The sequence below is a fragment of the Mirounga leonina genome, unplaced genomic scaffold (genome assembly GCF_011800145.1).
Source record: "Mirounga leonina isolate KUSES-001 unplaced genomic scaffold, KU_Mleo_1.0 Mir_128, whole genome shotgun sequence".
Taxonomy (NCBI): domain Eukaryota; kingdom Metazoa; phylum Chordata; class Mammalia; order Carnivora; family Phocidae; genus Mirounga; species Mirounga leonina.
The window spans coordinates 26,167,991-26,186,835 of NW_023270320.1; the positions used below are offsets into that span (position 1 = coordinate 26,167,991).

General features: G+C 43.3%; 1 protein-coding gene across 1 annotated transcript; it reads right to left on the minus strand.

Annotated features, from left to right (window-relative positions):
* Positions 1 to 3,575: 3,575 nt before the first annotated feature.
* LOC118009874 (BBSome-interacting protein 1) lies at positions 3,576 to 4,043 on the minus strand. Its single transcript, XM_035003874.1, has one exon. It carries the CDS (start codon positions 3,928 to 3,930, stop codon positions 3,718 to 3,720), a length of 213 nt encoding a protein of 70 aa, XP_034859765.1. The 5' UTR covers positions 3,931 to 4,043; the 3' UTR covers positions 3,576 to 3,717.
* Between the last annotated feature and the right edge of the window lie 14,802 nt (positions 4,044 to 18,845).

Consider the following 18,845-nt stretch of genomic DNA (forward strand, 5'->3'; position numbering starts at 1 on the left):
AATTTTTACCAAGAGCATGTATTCATTTATCACATATGTATTTAAAAAATATTTAAAAGACTGGTTGCAAAGATTTTGTGATCCTAGTACTTAGGAAAATCTGGAAATAACCTAAATGTCCAACAGCAAGGAATAAACACATTGTAAGATATCTCATGATGTGCTTTAATACAACTATTAAAACAATATGTTGAAGTCTATGAAATAGTGGAGAGGAAATGTTCACAACAATGTCAAGGGGAAAGGCAGAATACCAAATAGTGTGTGCATTATTCAATACCTGCCAACTGATGGGTCCAAAGCAGAGATGTCAGATCCCCAAATGTGAGTGGGCTAGCCAAAAAGCTTTTTAAAGGCTCACTAATACCAAAGTCACCAATATCAATGATTGAAATGGTGATCCTGCTGAGATGATGGAACAACGAGGGCCAGAGACACTGAGGCAGAAGGCTTGGAAAGGCAGCCCAGGGGCAGACGGAAGCCTCAAAGCGCTAATGGCCTGGCTGAGGGTGAAATCTGTCTCAGCTCACTCTGGAGCTGGCCCCGCGGTCCCCAGAGAATCTGATCCCTCGCTGGTTCGGGCCAGCCTACGGGCAGTCTGGTCTCCTCCCTCCAGCTTCTTGAGCAGGCACCAGGTCAGGCCAAGGACAGGGGCCTCCTCTTGCCAGAAGACCTTTTCAGACTACAGTGTGAGCCTCAACGGCATGGGGCCACCTCTGATCTGCTGGATAGCAACATGCATTCCAGGCTCAGCTCTTCATTTCCTGCAAGGAGCGCAGAGCACCAGGCCACTTTCGGGGGGGTGGGGGGGAGGGGAAGGGCGAAGCTAGGTCATTGATACCTGCAAGCCCCCTTTTCTTTGGCTTATCAAGAAACTGGCTCATAGTCATTAAATCATGAGAAATGCCATACAAAATAGCAAGAGTGTCCCCTGAAAGTCAAGGCATTAGAAAATTAAGTGGGAATTAGAGAGAAACGCTTTAATAGAATAAATTGATTTTACATTATGGAAAAGGAACAGAGGGAAAGAGGAAAGAACAGGGGAAAAAATGGGTGGGGGGGGGAGAGAGGAAGGAAGGGAGGGCAGAGAGAGAGAACAGAGAGGTTTCCAAATTCACAAGGGACAATGCTGTCATTTCTAACTGTCCCCCCTCCCCCACCCCGGGGCAGCCCTGGAAACTGAGTGAATTCCTGCCCTTCTATGGGGTGGAGGGTGGGAAGAACAGAAGGGTAAGATAAGGGGGTAAGATAGAGTTCAATTTGAAAACCCAGGTAGAAAAATAATCTGGGTCCTAAGCACAAGGCCGTTGTAGTTAAAACAAGCAACCACCCAAACAGATGGAAATCTCTACCTGGGTTTGGGGATAGAGAAGCGGAAGAATACAGGTGGGTAGAAACAAGGAAGAAGCATTTCTGATCCTGGAGGTGAATGTCAGGTTGCGTGGGAATGATTCCAGGAACTGTGAGCCTGAGGCCAACTTGTTTCTTTTCATTGTTCATTTTTCCTCTACGATGTTTAAATCCCTTTGCTTCTCCTGCGTTCACACCTGCATGAAGTCGTGACTCTTAAGGAAAGGAGACACACAATTCCAAGGTCCTCATTCCTTTAATGACAAGGGGTCCCTGGCAGGGGAGGGAGGCTCCGAGAAGGGGCAGATGGGGTTGGAAAGTAGCTGTTCCCCCTGTTTTTAACAGAACTGCAGACGTGCAGGCTCAGGTGGAAAAACTGGGGAAACCTCCATGCCAGCTTCAGAGATCAGAGCAACAATTTGCTTGGCTTCTGCGGTGAAAGCTCGCAAACATACTTAAAAGCTTTCCTGGGTGATATGTCAGTGGATGGACTTACACTATTGATATCCTGTCTCCGAGAATAGGTCTGTGCTTTTGAGCAATACTGACACCCAGTGTTTGAGATTTTAGGACTGAAAGGAAAATAAAAATATGAAGGGAGGGGGGTAGAACAGATCCTAAATATAACCGCTGTCTTATGTCAAGGACCCACTCATTGCACCAACCTCGGAGGTTCAGAAAGATAACGCAGTGCTGAGCTAGCCCGTCTTTCTTGCCCCCACACCAGGCTTGTTCTACTCAAAAGTGAATGTGGGCATCAAGGGGAATTTTTTTTTGGGGGGGGGGCGGGGATCCCTTTTTTATAGAAAAGATTTTTTAGAGACTATTTGGTTTTAAAGAATAATATTCAACTTATTAAATTTACAAAATTTCAAAACTAAGCCGGTTCTTCCCTAAATTTTAAATTCAACTTTCAAACCTGTTCTTTATTTATAATTAAAACACATTCTCAATAGTATTTACTATTTGGGAACGGCTGTCAATCAACAATTGAAAAACTTAAAAAAAACCTGAATATAAAAAAATGAGAAAATGCACTTAAAATGATTAAGGGGTCTAACTAAGTTTATCATGGGATCTCCCCAAACATTGCGATTTCCTTTATAAATTTATTTATCTACTTAGTTATTTTTAAGATTTTATTTATTTATTTGAGGGAGAGAGAGAGAGATTGTGTGAGAGAGCACAAGCAGGGGGAGCTGCAGAGGGAGAGGGAGAAGCAGACTCCCTGCAGAGCAGGAAGCCCAACAGTACTCAAGGCTGGATCCCAGGACCCCGGGATCACGACCAGAGGCGAAGGCAGACGCTTAACTGACTGAACCACCCAAACACGCGCCCCCTTTATAAATTTATTATATTCAGGTATCTTTTTGAACATATCTGACTGAAAAACTTTACCAAAAACTTAAGATAACTTTTAAAAAATCAGATAAAATAAACATATAAATAAGGCAGTTTGTTAAGTCGCTGAAATGACCCAATATTGTTTGCAAACTAAAAAAGTCATCCCTGGGCGCCTGGGTGGCTCAGTTGGTTAAACCGCTGCCTTCAGCTCAGGTCATGATTCCAGAGTCCTGGGATCGAGCCCCGCATCGGGCTCCCTGCTCCGCGGGAGGCCTGTTTCTCCCTCTGCCTGCCGTTCCCCCTCCTTGTGCTCTTTCTCTCTCTCACTATCTCTCTCTCTGTGTCAAATAAATGAATAAAATCTAAAAAAATAAAAATAAATAAAAAATAAATAAATAAAAAGTCATCCCATTATTTTAAAAATCATAAATGTAAAAAACTGAAAAACACATGTTTTTTTTAAAACTTTTTGAGTATAGTTGACACACAATGGTATTAGTTTCAAGTGTACAACATAGTGATTCAACCACTCTATACATTATGCTATGTATAACTCACTGCAAGCGTACCTAGCATCTGTCACGTACAACACTATTACATACCACTGACTGTATTCTCTGTGCTATTTTCTCCTGGAGACTTACTGGTTCCACACTGGAAGCCTGTATCTCCTATTCCCCTTCACCCATTTTGCCCATCTCCCCACCCCCTCCTTCCCTCAGGCAAACCATCAGTTTGTTCTCTGTATTTATAGGTCTGTCTGATTTGGCTTCAAAAGCACATTTTATTTTATTTTATTTATTTATTTATTTATTTTTTGGGGGGGTTCAGTTTTTTAATTGCTCATGTTCAAGATAAACCAGAGTGTCTAAATTCACAGGTTTCATTAGTCTTGGGTATTTTTATTTTATAAGCACTATCAGTTTTATTAACACACACCATCTTCAGTATACAGACGCAAGTTATTGTCTAGCTATTGTTAATAGTAATGCAGGGTATTCTGTAGAAGTGCAAAGTTACCATTCAGTGAGTTATTTGCTGTTGTTCCTTTTCTGCCATTTCTTGTTGGCGAATCGTATCCTGGGCTGCTTGCTGCATTTTCTCCAGTTTTTCCAGAGTCAGAGATTTTAAGGGCAAAAGTTTGGGTTTACACAGCACCATTGTGGTTATATCTTCCACTGACAACTGCCCTTGTTTTGGAAGAACTTCCCGGAACACTGACTTCACTTCTGCCATATCTGAATTGTTGGATACAGCTAAGTTTTTTCCTGAAAGTTCTCCTGGTCTTTTTCCCGGCAACGTTAGGCATCCAACCCAGTATTACCAAGATGACTTACAGTTCTTGACTCAAGCCTACAGAAGAAACTGGGATGTCTGGTCACCTTTGGTCCTTTTTCGGGCCTACTTACAGATTTATCTTCCAAAAGCACATTTTAAATTGGAATCACAAGGCTCATTAGTTAGATCCTTCAATAGGGCAAATTATCTTTCAAACAGTAAGTGCGTTAAATTCCAAGTAAACAGAGTATCTTGAAATACAATAGTGTTAATAAGGAGTTTGATTTAAGTGTTAATCCAAATTTTCTTGGTGTTAAAAAACACTTATCCTATAAAGAGACCATCGGGTCACCCCAAACCAAGTCCATTCTGCTTCCTACATTGATGCTCCAAGGTTACATGCCACCCCATTGGGGCCACAACACCGATCCGTACCTACGAGATTGATGGCACACAGCAGACTAATTTATAGCCACCATTCCAGTAAGTCCATGCCCTCCAATTTGTCTGGTCTAGTAATCCACACCTCTGGGCTTGAGACATTTGGTTATTTTTCCTCCTCAAGCCCCACTGAGATTGTAGATAACTTCCTTTTCTGCAGTTGGATTTAATTTCTTTGACTCTCTTGCGCACCACCAACAACTAAATTATGAACCATGATTTCTTATTACTTTGAATTTCTATTTTGAATTTACTGAAAGTCCTCTCTTGGACTTATTTATACTTTTCATATTAATCACCTTTTACAGAGCCTAAAAAAGAAAGTAAAGGTAAAATAAATCGGTGAAGGCATTCCAAAAATTTCTTCACATTCAGAGCCTAACTCTTTTGAATCACTCTTCCACTTAGCTGTTGATATGTACACTCTTCAAAAAGTTAAAAAACAAGATTCTCATGCAAATATAGGATAAACAACTGATTTGGAAGAGAATTATAGGAACAAAGGTTTAATGAGCATTGAAAAAAATATATTGGACTGTGTCAACTATACTCAAATTTTTAAAAATGATGAAACTGGAAAAACAAAGAAAAATATGTTGAAATAAGATGGCTAGGTTAGAAACAAAACTGGCTAATGTCCTACAGGGCAATAAAACATATATCTTTTTTAATGGACAAAGATCATTTGGATCTCTACCAGACAAAACTTAGGAGTTAACATGTAACTCCACAAAACATGAACTTTTACCCGGTAGTACGTAGCAAATCAAACAAAAGTGCATCTCATTAGAAAATTAAATGACCTACATGACATTAAACATCAGTGATACAGCAATTCCTTAAAACAATTCACTAGAGAACCAAAACCATTGGTCTGACGCATAAACTGGCTTTACAGTTGGTTATGCAGCCTTGGCTAGTTTTTGTTTCCTTCTTCAGAAATGTTGCTGAACACAACTGTCTGATTCATCATTTCCGTCACCTCCTCTTCACAGTAATTAGATTCCTACAGTTGAAAGTGTATTGTATTATTATTTCTAGGGCTTTCCTCCAAGTCACCATAAATTTTGCTCTGACTCTTTAATGTTCCACCATTTTTAGGCAACGATAACTGTATCATAACTGCTACGGGGCAAACAGTGATTGTATGAGGCTGTTGATTTTAAGGTGTTCTCAGTTCCAGAGATGTCAAATGGTGGGGGAGAAAATGTGTCTTAGAATCAGTGAAATAGGGTGAAATATGGCATATTAAGAGTGGCTGAAAGAGTAAACTGAGAGACTAGTGCGTAGCATATATGGAGCATACATAAACATATGAACAATAAATTGTTGGGTTTCCATAACTCTGTAAATGTCGGTTTCTCTTTCCCCTTCCACAGTCTTAAGTTTGAGTGACTTATCACAGGTACATCTTCCTCCTGCAATGAGCAATGCGGGAAGCCAGGGAAGAGTTTGTTCTTGGAGGGGGATTCTCCCATGGCCAACTTCTGTAGACCCCGGCTCTCCCTTTATGTTTAGCTTCGTGGCCACTAGGTGACAGGGCAGGAGGAAGGCTCTGAGGCCTGCCTGCTGCCATGGAGTCACGAAAATGTCCTTGAGAGCTAATACGTAGGACAACTTTTATCACAACGTTCTTAGATTTGGGGGACAATAACGCTTCTATTGACACGGTAACGCTTCCCAAGATCTCATTTGCTGTGATAAAGGGTTCAGGAGTGCTTCTCAGTCTTTCCTGTCATGGCACGCACAGCAAACATGCTAACATTTATGCAGCCACTGGGGTCAATGGAGAGGTTTCTCCAGACCGGAAGTGACTGGGTAGGGGGCTGGCAGCTGCCCAGGCCTACCTGACCTCCTGAAGGCGGTGGGCTCCGTGACTGTGCTCTGTAATCCATCTGTAGCACTGTGACATGCTGCTCTCTCATCCCTTGAGATCTGCCACTGGTTACAGGCCCCAGTGTGGACCAAGAGCAAAACCCCTACAATGAGAAATAAAGCAGGTCATGCTCTTGCAGAAGAAGAGTATAGTTTCTGTATATTAGAAAAAATGAGTAAGCAATCTTTCAAGATGAGTAGTCAGAATTCAACTGTAGCATGGTCATAAAACTACTTATCCTTTACTCAGATGGGCATAGCAAATGTTTCTACTTCTCTTGGCAGATCTGATTTTCCTTACGAGCCCACACCCACTGAGTAAAAGGAAAAACAAACTAAACTATCTTTAGAATGATTTGGTGAACTTAAGTCTGTTTGCAATAATATAAACTGTTCCAGTTTTTTAAAAAAATGCTCAGTCCCTTGAGCAGAAAATGCTCAGGTTTTCGGTTTCCACAGTCCTCCCTGGCTCCTCGTCAAGATGATACCTATATTCTGAACAGACTGACCATTATAATTTATCTTCCAAAAGGGACACTCTTTTTTTTTTTTTTTTTCATTTGTAAAAATGCATGTCTGGTACAAGGAGCCATGCATATAAAAAACTTCCCATGTGTCCATGTCTCCTCCCAATCCCCAGGTAACTACTGTGAGCAATATCCTTTTAGACATGTTCTCTGCAGATGCATAGACACAAAGAAACCTTCTACATGTAGGTGACTTTCTTTCCTCGTCAATAAATGGAATCACAATATGCACCTTATTCTGTGTTTACTGTTCAACCATTCGTGTCATACAAATTCAGGACACTTGAGAGAAAGTGAGCACTGTTAAGAACTATGCCAGGACAATAGGCATGGACTGGTGGAGTTTGTTCACCTGGTTATGGAAGAGGGATTTGGCTCATACAGTCTCACGGGAGAGGAGACTCCTGGGTTCTTTTTGTGTCCACTATTTACACTGCAGTCTGTTGCAACAAGTGGCTGTATTGGATTGCTTTCTGCATTGGTCCCTCTGAGGGGCTGCCAGTCTCTTCTAACCCCTTGGGGTGATGTGCTCCAGCCCCCATGGGAGTCTGGGGACCTGGCCATTTTTTCTGATCTTGATGTCTGGAATCATCAAGGCTTTGCTGAAGTAATCCAAGCTCCCTGCTGGCTGATGGCATTCTCAGCATAGCTGTGTTCCCTTCTTGCAGCACCTGGGACTCTTGGGACTCCAGTATGCCACATGCAGGCCCAGGACATCCAGAGGCCCCGCCTTAGGTTTATCTGTCACCCACTCGCCATTACCTTGTGCCATTTTGGATGTGGTGTTGAGCTGAAGGCTAGTGTTCTCTGAGGACCTGAAACTCCCCTTCTCTGCCCAGAGAAGTGGACTACCAATCCTGGGGTTCGAGGCTCCCTTCAGTGATCTGGGTGTTTCCAAAGCTCCTCTCTTCCTGCTCAAGCAGGTCCTGAGAGAGGAGGTAAACCAAAGCCCGAGTTTGTCTTCCTTAATCTATCTCTTTCCCTTCCTCCTGCAACCAACCCCTCAGTTTTGGGAGGGGTAGGCTTTGGGCTTTCCGTTTCTTCCATGTCACAACATCCTTCTCTCTAAGAACTATAGACTACCCAGCTTAGCTGTCACTGAAGGACCCAGGGGGATTTTCTCTACCTGTGTGGAAAAATGATCTAGGTCATCTAATTTGGTTTTTGACCTACTACAAAATTGAGAAAAGTATCTCTCCCTATAGAAATCTGTTTTCAAATGGACTACCTTACTGCAGACACAAACAAACCCTTAATTTGATGGTCAATGTTGAGCAAGAGGTCATGGTATGGTAGATACCTGCCTTTCCCCCAAAGCACTCAATCCATGTTGTTAAAGGGCAGGAGACGTGAGTAGTTACTACACAGAAATGGTAGTATAAGCTGGGTATTGTCCAAACCTGCCACACTCTTTGGCTGTTTTATGGGTGACTTATTGCCCCTGGTCTCAGGAAAGAAAAAGAAGGAAAGAAAAGTGAGAAAGGGGGCTCCCACCACCCACATAACCACTGTCATTCCAGCTCATCAAAACAAAAGTCTAAAACAGTTGCTGGAAAGTACCTTGAATGATCCCTTCATAGAAACAACAGCAGAGGAAAATCTGTACAATGAATGTTGGGCACCAAGCAAGCGTTCTCCCATCAGTTGTCTTGCTTTGTCCTCCCTGTACCTTGCTTCTTTCACTAGCCAAGCTTTACATCCCATTTTCCTTGGATTCTTCTCTTTCTCCCAGGGTTTAAGAGAACCAAGTCCTGTTCCCAGAGCTTCTGGGCAATGCTCCTGGCACATTCAAGGAGGGAACAGCAGGGTGAGGAACCAGGCAGAGGGTGGAAGAAGCACAGGATTTGGGAGAAGGCAGGTCCAGGTCTGAACCCCCAGTTCAGCAGGTATGTAACTTGCTGCAATTTACCTAATCTGAGTCTCAGTTTCCCCATCTGTAAAATGGGAATGCTATTATCGATTTAGTGGGCTAATGTGGGAATTAAATTTGCTCATGGGTATGTAATCAGTTCTCTGTTGGAGAGACATGTTGTATGAACAGCCTAAGCATGCCTCAAACTATGCATCTGTCAAAAGGAGCCACAGCTAGGCTCTGAGGGACATGGTGATGGCCTTTTCTGCTGATTTTTTTCCTGGCCACTGCCTGTATAGTTTCAGAAACAGAGTTTAAATTAATTTCTGGGGGAAAAAATTTTGCATATGTCATTTCACATACAAGAGTTAATGGACGTGAGAAACAACATGTTTAACTGAAAAGAGCTCAGGACCAGGAGTTCAAAGGCCAGCTAAAACCCTCAATAATATTATGACCTTGAGCAAGTCACCCAACTTCCTGAATGTTAGTTTCTTTGTCTACAAATGGAGGCTTAGGACCAGATGGCCTCCAAGGTCCTTCCACGATAACTTGTTTTGATTACTAATAATGTTTAAGAATGCAGCTGGCTGATGTTTATCCCCCCTTCTAATGTTCTCCAGTCAGCAGTTTGATCACAGACTCTTGGGTCTTGTTCTTCACTGAACATCAGACTCTTAGTCCCCAGCCCTCAGCCCCTAGATCCCATGGTCCCTTCCATAAGATGCATCTTCCAACTTCCCTTTTTAGTTCATACATGTAGGAAAGGATATGCTAATGAGAGGAGGGCAGATTCAGCTGGAGGCTCCCCATTACTTTGAGACTCTTGCCTTATCTCTCCTGCTGAAAAGCATCATTCACACTGCTCCGTCCTCTTGCTCCAGCAATGTTGGAGAAGTGTTCTGGTTAGTACTTGGATGGGAGAAGTGTTCTAAACAGAAGCTCCTTGGATCTTCTGACAAATCTATTCAGAACATTCTTTTAAATAGTCCTTGGGTCCCTGGTTCATTAAAGAACCACAGAGAAATGTCCTAACTAGTGTCTCTCCCAGTCAACATGTCTGTCTGTCTTAGGCAGAGCCTTTCATGACACCATCTTTAACAGACTACCCACTAGCCAAAGAACCCCAACTCTGGCTTCAAATCTATAGGGAGGTGAATTCATAGGGCAACCAGGATTCCTTAGGTTGCTAGATTGTGAATAAGAGACACAACAATGAAAATAATATTAATAACTCCACTGTAGCATTTCTAGGGGCATTACAAAAAAAACGAGGTTATCTAAATCCTGCCACTCAAAGTGAGGTCTAAGGATCAGCAGCTTTTGCCATCATCTGGGAGCTAATCAGAAATGCAGAATCCTGGGCCCCGCCCCAGAACTACTGAATTAGAATCTGCATCTTAATAGGATCTACAGGAGATTTCCAGTGCATGTTAGTTTGAAAAGCACTGATCTAAAAGGCCTTGAGAAATTAAAGAAAGTCTGTGTTGAAAGGTCAAGGATTTATATTGCTCTTTAAGTAAAATAGCATCTCCTGGGAAGATGTCATTACATGTGCATTTAGATTCATACATGACAGAGACAAGTACAGGAAGACCTTCCTCTCTTCCTCCTCCCTTTTAATGGTAATGTGTAGGGTTGCAGAAATGGAAAAGCCTAATGCAGGGAAAGAGAGATTCTCTTGGTGGGAACGAATAGCTCACAAGTTTGGGAAGTGGGAAGGGAGAGGAAAAGTTGAACAAATTTGGCAGAGTAGTTTCTGGGATTACTGGAATTTAATAAAGTTTTGCTGAGATGGGTGATGACTTTGTCTTCACTGCTTTTGGAGTTAAATTTCTGTTTCTTTTGGAATGACTCACATGTAATCATTCCATAATTCAGCTTCTTACCCCACCACTGTTTGCCCAGCATAGTGCCAGGAAAATATATATATAAAGTGTTTGAATATTAAAGTTTAAAGATACTTTAGATGTCCTAACTCCAAAAAACTCCCAGCACAGATGAACATCCTTCTTTAGTCTAGCGACTCAAAGTACTAGCCCAAATTCATAAAGAGCCTGGCTCACATGCTGGACTACACTCTCAACACTTGGCCACAAACTGAAGTAATGACCTAACAAAACCCGAGATACCTGACTCTTCTTCTGAAAACCTGAAAGCATTAGACATCCTGGGTCTTGGGCACAGTTCAGGAGGAAAGCCTGAGCTACCTGGAAATTACCCAACTCCCATGGAAACTCCCAACTGACACCCCATTTGTAGATGCATGAAGTGGTTTTGAAGAGCAGGCAGCTAAGACTGAGTGAAGTAGCCAGCCCTGAAGAATTCCTCCCCCACAAGGTGGCCAGAGCCCAGGAGTGTGGCTTCCTTCCCTACCAGGGTCCTCTTCTTCCCCAGGGGTGTGTGCTGACCCCCGCAGAGGCTGCTCCAACAGCACCAAGGCATGGTGGCCCTGCTTGGGCTCTAAGGCCTGTGCTTTCTCCGAATCTTCTTAATAAACTGCTCTGTATGATCTGAAAGAAGAGGGCTCGGGTGCACTATTTCAGTAGCCCAAACACCCATCTGGCCCGAACGCTATTGTATTTCATGCCACAGCCCAACTCAGGCAGTTCTTATTTTTTGTCCTGGAAATGAGAAGTGTGAACCCAGGAGGAGGGGTGGAGGAAGTAGGGGGCAGGAGACAGGAGGGTGGGGGAAGTGGAGTCAAGGGAGAGTGATTGCCGAGACTACGGTTGGGGTTGGGACAGTGGAGGCAGCAGTTAGGGTGGGGGGCAGTGAAGTATTGACAGTGACAGTCACTGGAGGGCAGCTCAGTCTGCCCCAATTGACTGGTGTCAAAGATAAACAGAGCTGAACACTAGTTACGGTGGTAAGGACAGATTTTAATCGGTGGTATATCACTGTAATAGAGGAGGCCAGCGTGGACTGAACTCAACTTCCATTTGTACAGAAGTAGCTGAGTATTTTAAAGGGAGAATGAGGCAACAGGGAGGGGGGTGAGTCGGCCTCAGTAGAGTCAGGGAAGTGAAAAATCACAAGAAGTGAGAAGTGGGGGTTGGTCCATGTGAAACCCATCTGGGTTTGTTAGCTGGCACTTACCAAAGTTAGGCTCCTATCCTCCCACAGAGAAGGGGAAACCAGAGCCCCATCTTCAAGTGTTGGCTGGAGCAAACAGTACATTCTTTTGGCAGCTTTGAGCTTTCTTAGACAAGCACTTTGAGGGGGAGTTAGGGTCATCCTAGGGATGTGGCCTTGAGCTGTTAGAAACTATGTTAGTGTTTTGTTCAAGTCTTCATAGGCCAAAGTTGAGGACTAGTTGAGAAGAGGTCTCAGAGGAGCCTGGCAGGAGGGTGGGGGAAGACTTGACGTTTTTGTCAAGGAGAGGGTCTTTGTCACTGGCCTGAGGTGGTCCCCTTCATGTTGAGTATTTTCAATGGTGGTTTTGTTTTGTTTTTTGAGATAGAGCGAGAGATAAAGAATGAGCAGGAGGCAGGGGCAGAGGAAGAGAGAGAGAGAATCCTAAGCAGGCTCCATGCTCTGCATAGAGCCCAAGGCAGGGCTTGATCTCCCAACCCTGAGATCATGACCTGAGCTGAAATCAAGAGTCAGACACTTAACCGGCCGAGCCACCCAGGCGCCCCTCCCTTGGTGGTTTATAAAGCAGCATTCCTTTTGATTCTGGGGACAGCCTCACTAAAAACATACAGCTGAATTTAGGGTTGTGCTGTGCTGAGCACTCTGACCACATGGTATCTCCTCACTGCTGGAGCGTTTTGGATAGTGATGGCCCACTTTCAGCGCATCCGGGGGCGCTCTGCATGGGGAGGACACCAGCCAACACACAGGGGCCATGAAAACAGTTCAGCTTTGTCATCAGTACTTGGTCGGGATCCGAATTCTGCCTTTCGTTGTGGTTAAGCATCCATTTGCTCACCTCTAAAAGGAGAGAGGGGCCTCCCCTTTTGGGCTGCTGGATTAGATGGAATCATTCTGTAAAGCGGGTAGCATCTGATGAACAATCAATAATGCTCACTCATTTCCTTCTCTTTTAAAGTTCAGAAAGTGCCCGATTTAATAAACAGACTAAAGACCAAAATTCCCCTTGTAAGTCGGTTTAACTCTGAAACAAAATGCATTATATTTGCATTCCCAAAGACCGCTCACAAACACTCATTTATGCCAAATACAGATGGTTCCCTGCATATTTAAAACAAAAGGCGCAGCAGCAAAAAACTTTTTTTTTTTTTTTTTTTTTTTTTCCCCCAGTTTCAATGCGCAAGGTGTTCACAGAGAGACATCTGTTCCCAGAAGGGCGCCCATGGTGAAGACTTGCTGGGGCGCAAAGCCCACGCACCTGTGCTGAACTCGTTACCCTCACCTGGACTTGTCTGTGGAAAAGAACAATTTTAGTGCCGGGCAGACTCCGAGTTCATGTCCACCTCTTCCTCTCCGTAATGTGTGCTGTGGGCAAGTCATTTAATTGATCTAAGCCTCTGTCCCCCCATCTGCGAAAGGGGCCAACCACAGTACGTGCCTCCGAAGGTTCTTCAGGAGACCCAGTGAGTAAACGCATGGGAAGTGCTTGCTGGAGCGTCTGGTCAGGTAACTGTCCCTGGACCAAGCGTCCCCTCAGCTCGTTCATCGCGGGGTTACAGGAGCTCCCGCACTCAGGGAACGTTTGGAGGCTGGATTTCCACTGCGACCAAGAGGAAGGGGACTCATCCCGCCATTACGACAGCCACGCTTTACCGCAGCCGCCCTTTGCGGTAGCCACATTTTACGACAGCCACACCTGATGCTACCCACCAAAGAGGGCGGAACGTGGGTCTCCCCGGAGCGATTGGCACACGTTGAGTAGGAGTGGAGCTGGAGGAGGCAGCCATCAAAAACAACGGCGTTCCCAGGGATAGGTGCAGACTCTCTATGGAAACCCATGCAGGAAGCCGCCTGGGCTCGCAGGTCTCCGAGCTCTGAAGCATCCCCAAGTCGAAGCTCTAGTCTTGGCTCAACAGTGACTGAGAAGTAGATGGTACTCGAAAACATAGATTCGCGAAGGAAATTTGCATTTCCTCTCAGGGAAGGTGTGTTGTTGGAGGAAGGGTGAGATTCTAGAAAAATAATCGCCCATTGTTGATACCCCCGCGAGGCATCAAGAAAGAAACAGCCTTTGGCGGGTAACCCTGGTGGGCTTTAAAAATGTGATGACGGCGACAACGTTCTCAGGGATGTTAGCTACTTCATTCATTCGTTCATTCATTCACCAAACAGTACACCCACTGTGTGCCTGGCGCGGTTCTAGGTACAGCAGACAAAGCAGGGAACAGATGCTTGTCCTCATGGGGCTGACATTCTGGCATGCACCTGTTTTGCAAAAAGAATTTCGGAATATGAGGGTCAGGAAAGAATCAAGAAAAGGTGAGGGGAAAGGAAAATAAAAGGATAATATAAATATAAAATAAAAAGGAGTAGAAAAGCAGAAGGGGGAAAGAGATGAAGACGCCCATGCCAGGGCCTGGAGAAATCCACCACACTTCTTCAGGGTGCCGCTGGTGTTGCCATGGTTACTGGTCTGGAAGGGCAGTCCTTGAAGTTCAAAGTGCATTTGTTATTTTTGTGACATTTATATGTGACAGTGACAGAGCCTCTGCGTGGGTTGACTAAAATGCTCTAGTGAAGGAACATCCAATACTGAGGAAATGACTCAGAGATTCTCAGCATTCAGTTTTCTCCTGGGTAGATCTACAAAAAAATCCAAATCTCTTACATAAAAAGTAGTAAGGCCTTTATTTGACCCTGTGGTGAATACCTCAGAATATGGTTGCAAATCCAGAAAGTAGGCCCTATATACATAGAAAATAGGGAATCCGGAAGTGGAGGGAGGGTGAAGGTCTAGGAAAATCTGAAACATGGGCATTGCTAGGACCGGTATAGGTGAGATACCATGATAAGATGCCCAAGTTGGCATGAGGCCTTGAATCAGTGGGGATTGGATGCCCAAAGTTTCTGAACAGGGCACGGCTGCATGTGACAATGGTTAATTTGCCCACTTTGCCATTTTCTCAGGGATCAGCTCCACCCACCTGACTTACCAGAGGATTCTTCCCATCACATCTCTCCCAGCATGTAAATTGACTTCTAGAATTCTGTTGGAGGATGGAAAGGCCTTTTCCCCCTTCCAGCATGAGAGAGCCAAGCCAGTGGGAAGGAACTCAACCCAAGCTGCTGTCCTTCCCTGCCCCCTCCCCTGTCCCACCTGGGTGTGCCTCATGTTCTCCCAAATCCTGCAGCCATCATACCTGTCCTCATAGGACGTTTGTATCATCTGAGCTGTCCTGGTGCAACTGTCGGAAAAGAAAACTGTCTTTTTCCTCTGGTTTCAATCAAGACAATCAAGAATTTTTTATAAAGATTGTTCAACAGAACAAGAAGGAAAAGGGCAATAAAATTCAAGAGCTTAGAAGTGAGTGAGCATAGGCCTCTCTGACAAGCATCTGAATTCTCTTCACAGACTGAGCTGGGCTCAGATCATAGGCCCCAGGCTGTTGGAAACTAGACTAAGCTCTTGGCCTTTTCAAGTAAATTTAGCTGGCACCAATTGGACTTCTTTTTCTTTCAGAACCTGCCCGGAAAGTTAGACGAATGGGAGTGGGGCAGTCTTGGGGCTACACTGTAGTTTCGATCTCCCTTTGCCCTGGTTTTGCCTATTGGATGAGGACAACCTCATTCTACCTGACCTGCTTTTCCTACTCAGAGCAGGGTCTTCTGCCATGCCACCCACCCTAACCCCCAACTCCACCCAGAATGACTGCTAGACAGATGATGGGAGGCACAGCAGCTGTTTGAATACTCATAGTAGTGATTCAGTAGAGACCTTGGAGGGAGAAGGGGGAATTGTCGGGAGTGGTGTCCTTAAGTAGATAAGAGGTTGTGGGGTCTAGAACAAGTGAGTCAGTAGGTCACAAGCGAAGAAGGTAGGAATGTGTATAGGGAAGAGGGAAGGCCGGGCTGGAAGGCTAGGCTGGCTCGCATGTGTTTGTGAACTTTTATTCTGATAGCTTCTGATTTTACAGTGGAATGACAAGCCTTGTCATGGGCTTGTGATGGTGGTAGAGGAGGTGCTGGTGGCTCATGGAGAGAGAAGGTGCAAAGTCAGAGTGGGAGATTGACCGGATTAAGGAAAGGGCACAGAAAGTGCTCACTTGAGATTTATGGTCATGACTTAAAAGGGCCAGTCAGTGTGGCTTTGGGATTTCCTCCAGGCCCATTCAGCGGCACAGTGTGTGGAGATTTGGGTTTAAATAGGGGTATAGTCTTGCCAAGTGAATGACAAAGGCAAAAGAGGGTTGAGAGAGCTGAAAATTTATGCAAAGGAGGGATTGTGATGATTTCCCATGGGATTAAGGTGTGGAGGGAGGGCAGAAGGACAGCAGGGTCTGAAGGACAGTATTAGAGAGGGCAGGACCAGTGGGTTGAAGGACCTGATGGGGTCAAAGGATTATATGAGTCACAGTTCTTTTCTAAGTAGGGAAGATAAGAGTGGTGGTCCTTGAGTGGGGCGGATGGATTGAAGTTATGGAAAGGTGTCAGTTATTAGTAATGCTGGGCTTGTGGCTCAGGGTGTGATCACAAAAGTGGCTGAGGCAGGGCAGGCAGGATGATCATTAGAAAAATAAGTTCCATGAACTGAGGGGATTCATTTGGGAGAATCATCTAAATCATTGGTTGGCGAACTATGGCCCCTGACCAAATCCAGCCTGCTACCCATTTTTAAAATAAAGTTTTATTGGAACACAGAAATGCCCATTCATTTATGTATTTTATATAGCTGCTTGGACAAAAATATTTACTATCTGGCCCTTTGCAGGAAAAGTTTGACCACCTCTGATCTAAGTGGATCTTGAATCACCATTGTTTATAATTTTAAGAGAACAAGCAATGTTCTAAAATCAAATAATTTAAATCAATGGAGTTTCCTCTAATAAATATTCATGGTGTAATGGTTACAAGCCAGTTGCCCTTGAATCTACAAAAACAAGCTCTTCAATATTACAGAAAAAGCTCTTTCCCCTTCTTTATAAACAAATACTCAGTTCAACTTTATGACGACAAGATGCAGAATAAATATCCATTTAATGTGAATGATATGCTTATAGTATTCTACATATTCACTAAACATTACCCTATTTTAATTATAAGATGGATAAGCTGCCTGCTCTATTTAGCTGATTCAGGAATAAAGTGCTTTTAATTTCCATTTCTGTATTGGCTATGAGTTCTGATTGTGTTCTATCATTCCAACTGGGTCAGTTCTGCACCTAATTAAATACTGTGGGGCCAACATATAAAGATTCTGTCCTTTCAGAGCACCTCTGCTCCATCCCCCAAAGAGTAAGGAAATGGTAGTTCTTTAAACAGATCTTCTCTGGCTATTTCATCTGAGCAGGTCCCCCTGCTATTGTCTAAACCATGACCCTATTATTCATTTTTTTTCATGGCAATTATGCAATTATGCACCAAAACAAGTCAGAATATTTTTACTTACTGTCAGAATTTTCACTCACATTTCCTGATTCTTGGCGATATGTGGGATTTTAGATACGATTTTTATTAGTAGTATATTTTTCATTGTATAACTTTTCTTTCAAGTACAATGTACATACTCACTTGCTCTCTGTTTTAAAGGTATATTTAACACAACATTTTAGGCTTATTTCTTTGATTGAATTAAAAACATTCCTACTCATTCCTTCTGTATCATAACTTCTCCATTCTTGAGTCACCCCTCTTTAGACAGGACCTGAGTAATTTTTCTGTGGGTCCTGTTTTGTTAGCCCTTGCAGATGTGATAATACCTTTTTGTTGTTTTCTCACATGAGTAACAGTATTGGCTTGCGGTAGAATTCTTGAGTCATACTTGTTATGTTTCAAACCCCTAGATGTCATTCCGTGGCGCCTTCTGGGAATTCCTGTTATGGAGCCAAAGTCCAAAGCCATGCTGATTGCACATTTTTCTCTACAGATAACTTTGAACAAATCTGATTATTTATTTTGTAAATTCAGGCATTTCTCAAGGAAATATCCAGCGGCTGGACTCTAATTTTCCTTGGCAAAGGATGAATTTATACTTTTTTAGACTTAGGTATTTTTTGTTTCAGAAAATTGTCCTTTTATCTCCACCCTTTTCATTCAATGGCTGTGGTTTCCCCTTTAGAAATACTAGTTATCCAGAAAATAGTTCTGTATTCTCAGTTATCTTTCTTGCATTTTCGATCTCTGCTCCCTTTTCCTCTGCATCCTGGGAGCTTATCCTCCACCTCTTTAAATTGCCAGTTTGTCTCCATTGTACTCTTATCTCTTCCCTGAATTGAGACCCTTTATCTTTTTGCTTCCTCTATGGTCTCTTCTAGTCCATTCTCTATATAGTAGTAATTAATATATATATTTAAGTATGTTTATATATGTGTGCATGTATGTATATATGCAAATAAATACATATAAATATATACAAATACACACACATACACATACATACACATAAATATTCACACTCAGTAACTGTCTTTCATACTTAAAATCCAAAGTGCTCTTCCTGTCCATAAACGTCCTATGTGGCTGACCACTGCTTATGTTTCCGAATTCATCTTCTGCTGTTCACCAGGCACACTGCTCTTTTTTCAGTTCCTCAAGCATGCAGAACTCTTTTTTTAACCTTAAGACAAGCTGCTTTCTCTGCCAGTCATGCTTTCTTTGCTCTTTTTACAGCTGGCTCAGAGTAAATCCCACCCCATTACAGAAGCCTTCCCTGATGCCTTTATCTAAGTAGGTGCCCCTCCTGTTATTCCCTAAATCAGCACCCTGTTCATCTTCTGGATAGCAGTTACCACATTTTAAGTCATTTATTTATTATTTTATTGTCTGCAAATCTCACCAAAGTATAAGCTGCCTCAAAAGTGGCCTCGTGTGTTTCACCCAGCTCTGGGTTCTCCGCTTCTAACACCTTGCTTGGCTCATGACGGTTTCTTCATTATCTGTGGAAAGCATTAGTTTATCCCGTATCCCTCAATTTTCATCTTCACATATTCTTTCTTTATGGTTTTTTGTTTTATTTTTGCTAAATAGAGGTAGTATCTTTTTATATCCTACAGAGGATGCCAATTTTTTGAATCTTCTGGATCCTA

Bases quoted from the DNA above. Each gene is read 5' to 3' on its own strand.
- LOC118009874 (XM_035003874.1), bottom strand. From the start codon at position 3,930: ATGGCAGAAGTGAAGTCAGTGTTCCGGGAAGTTCTTCCAAAACAAGGG.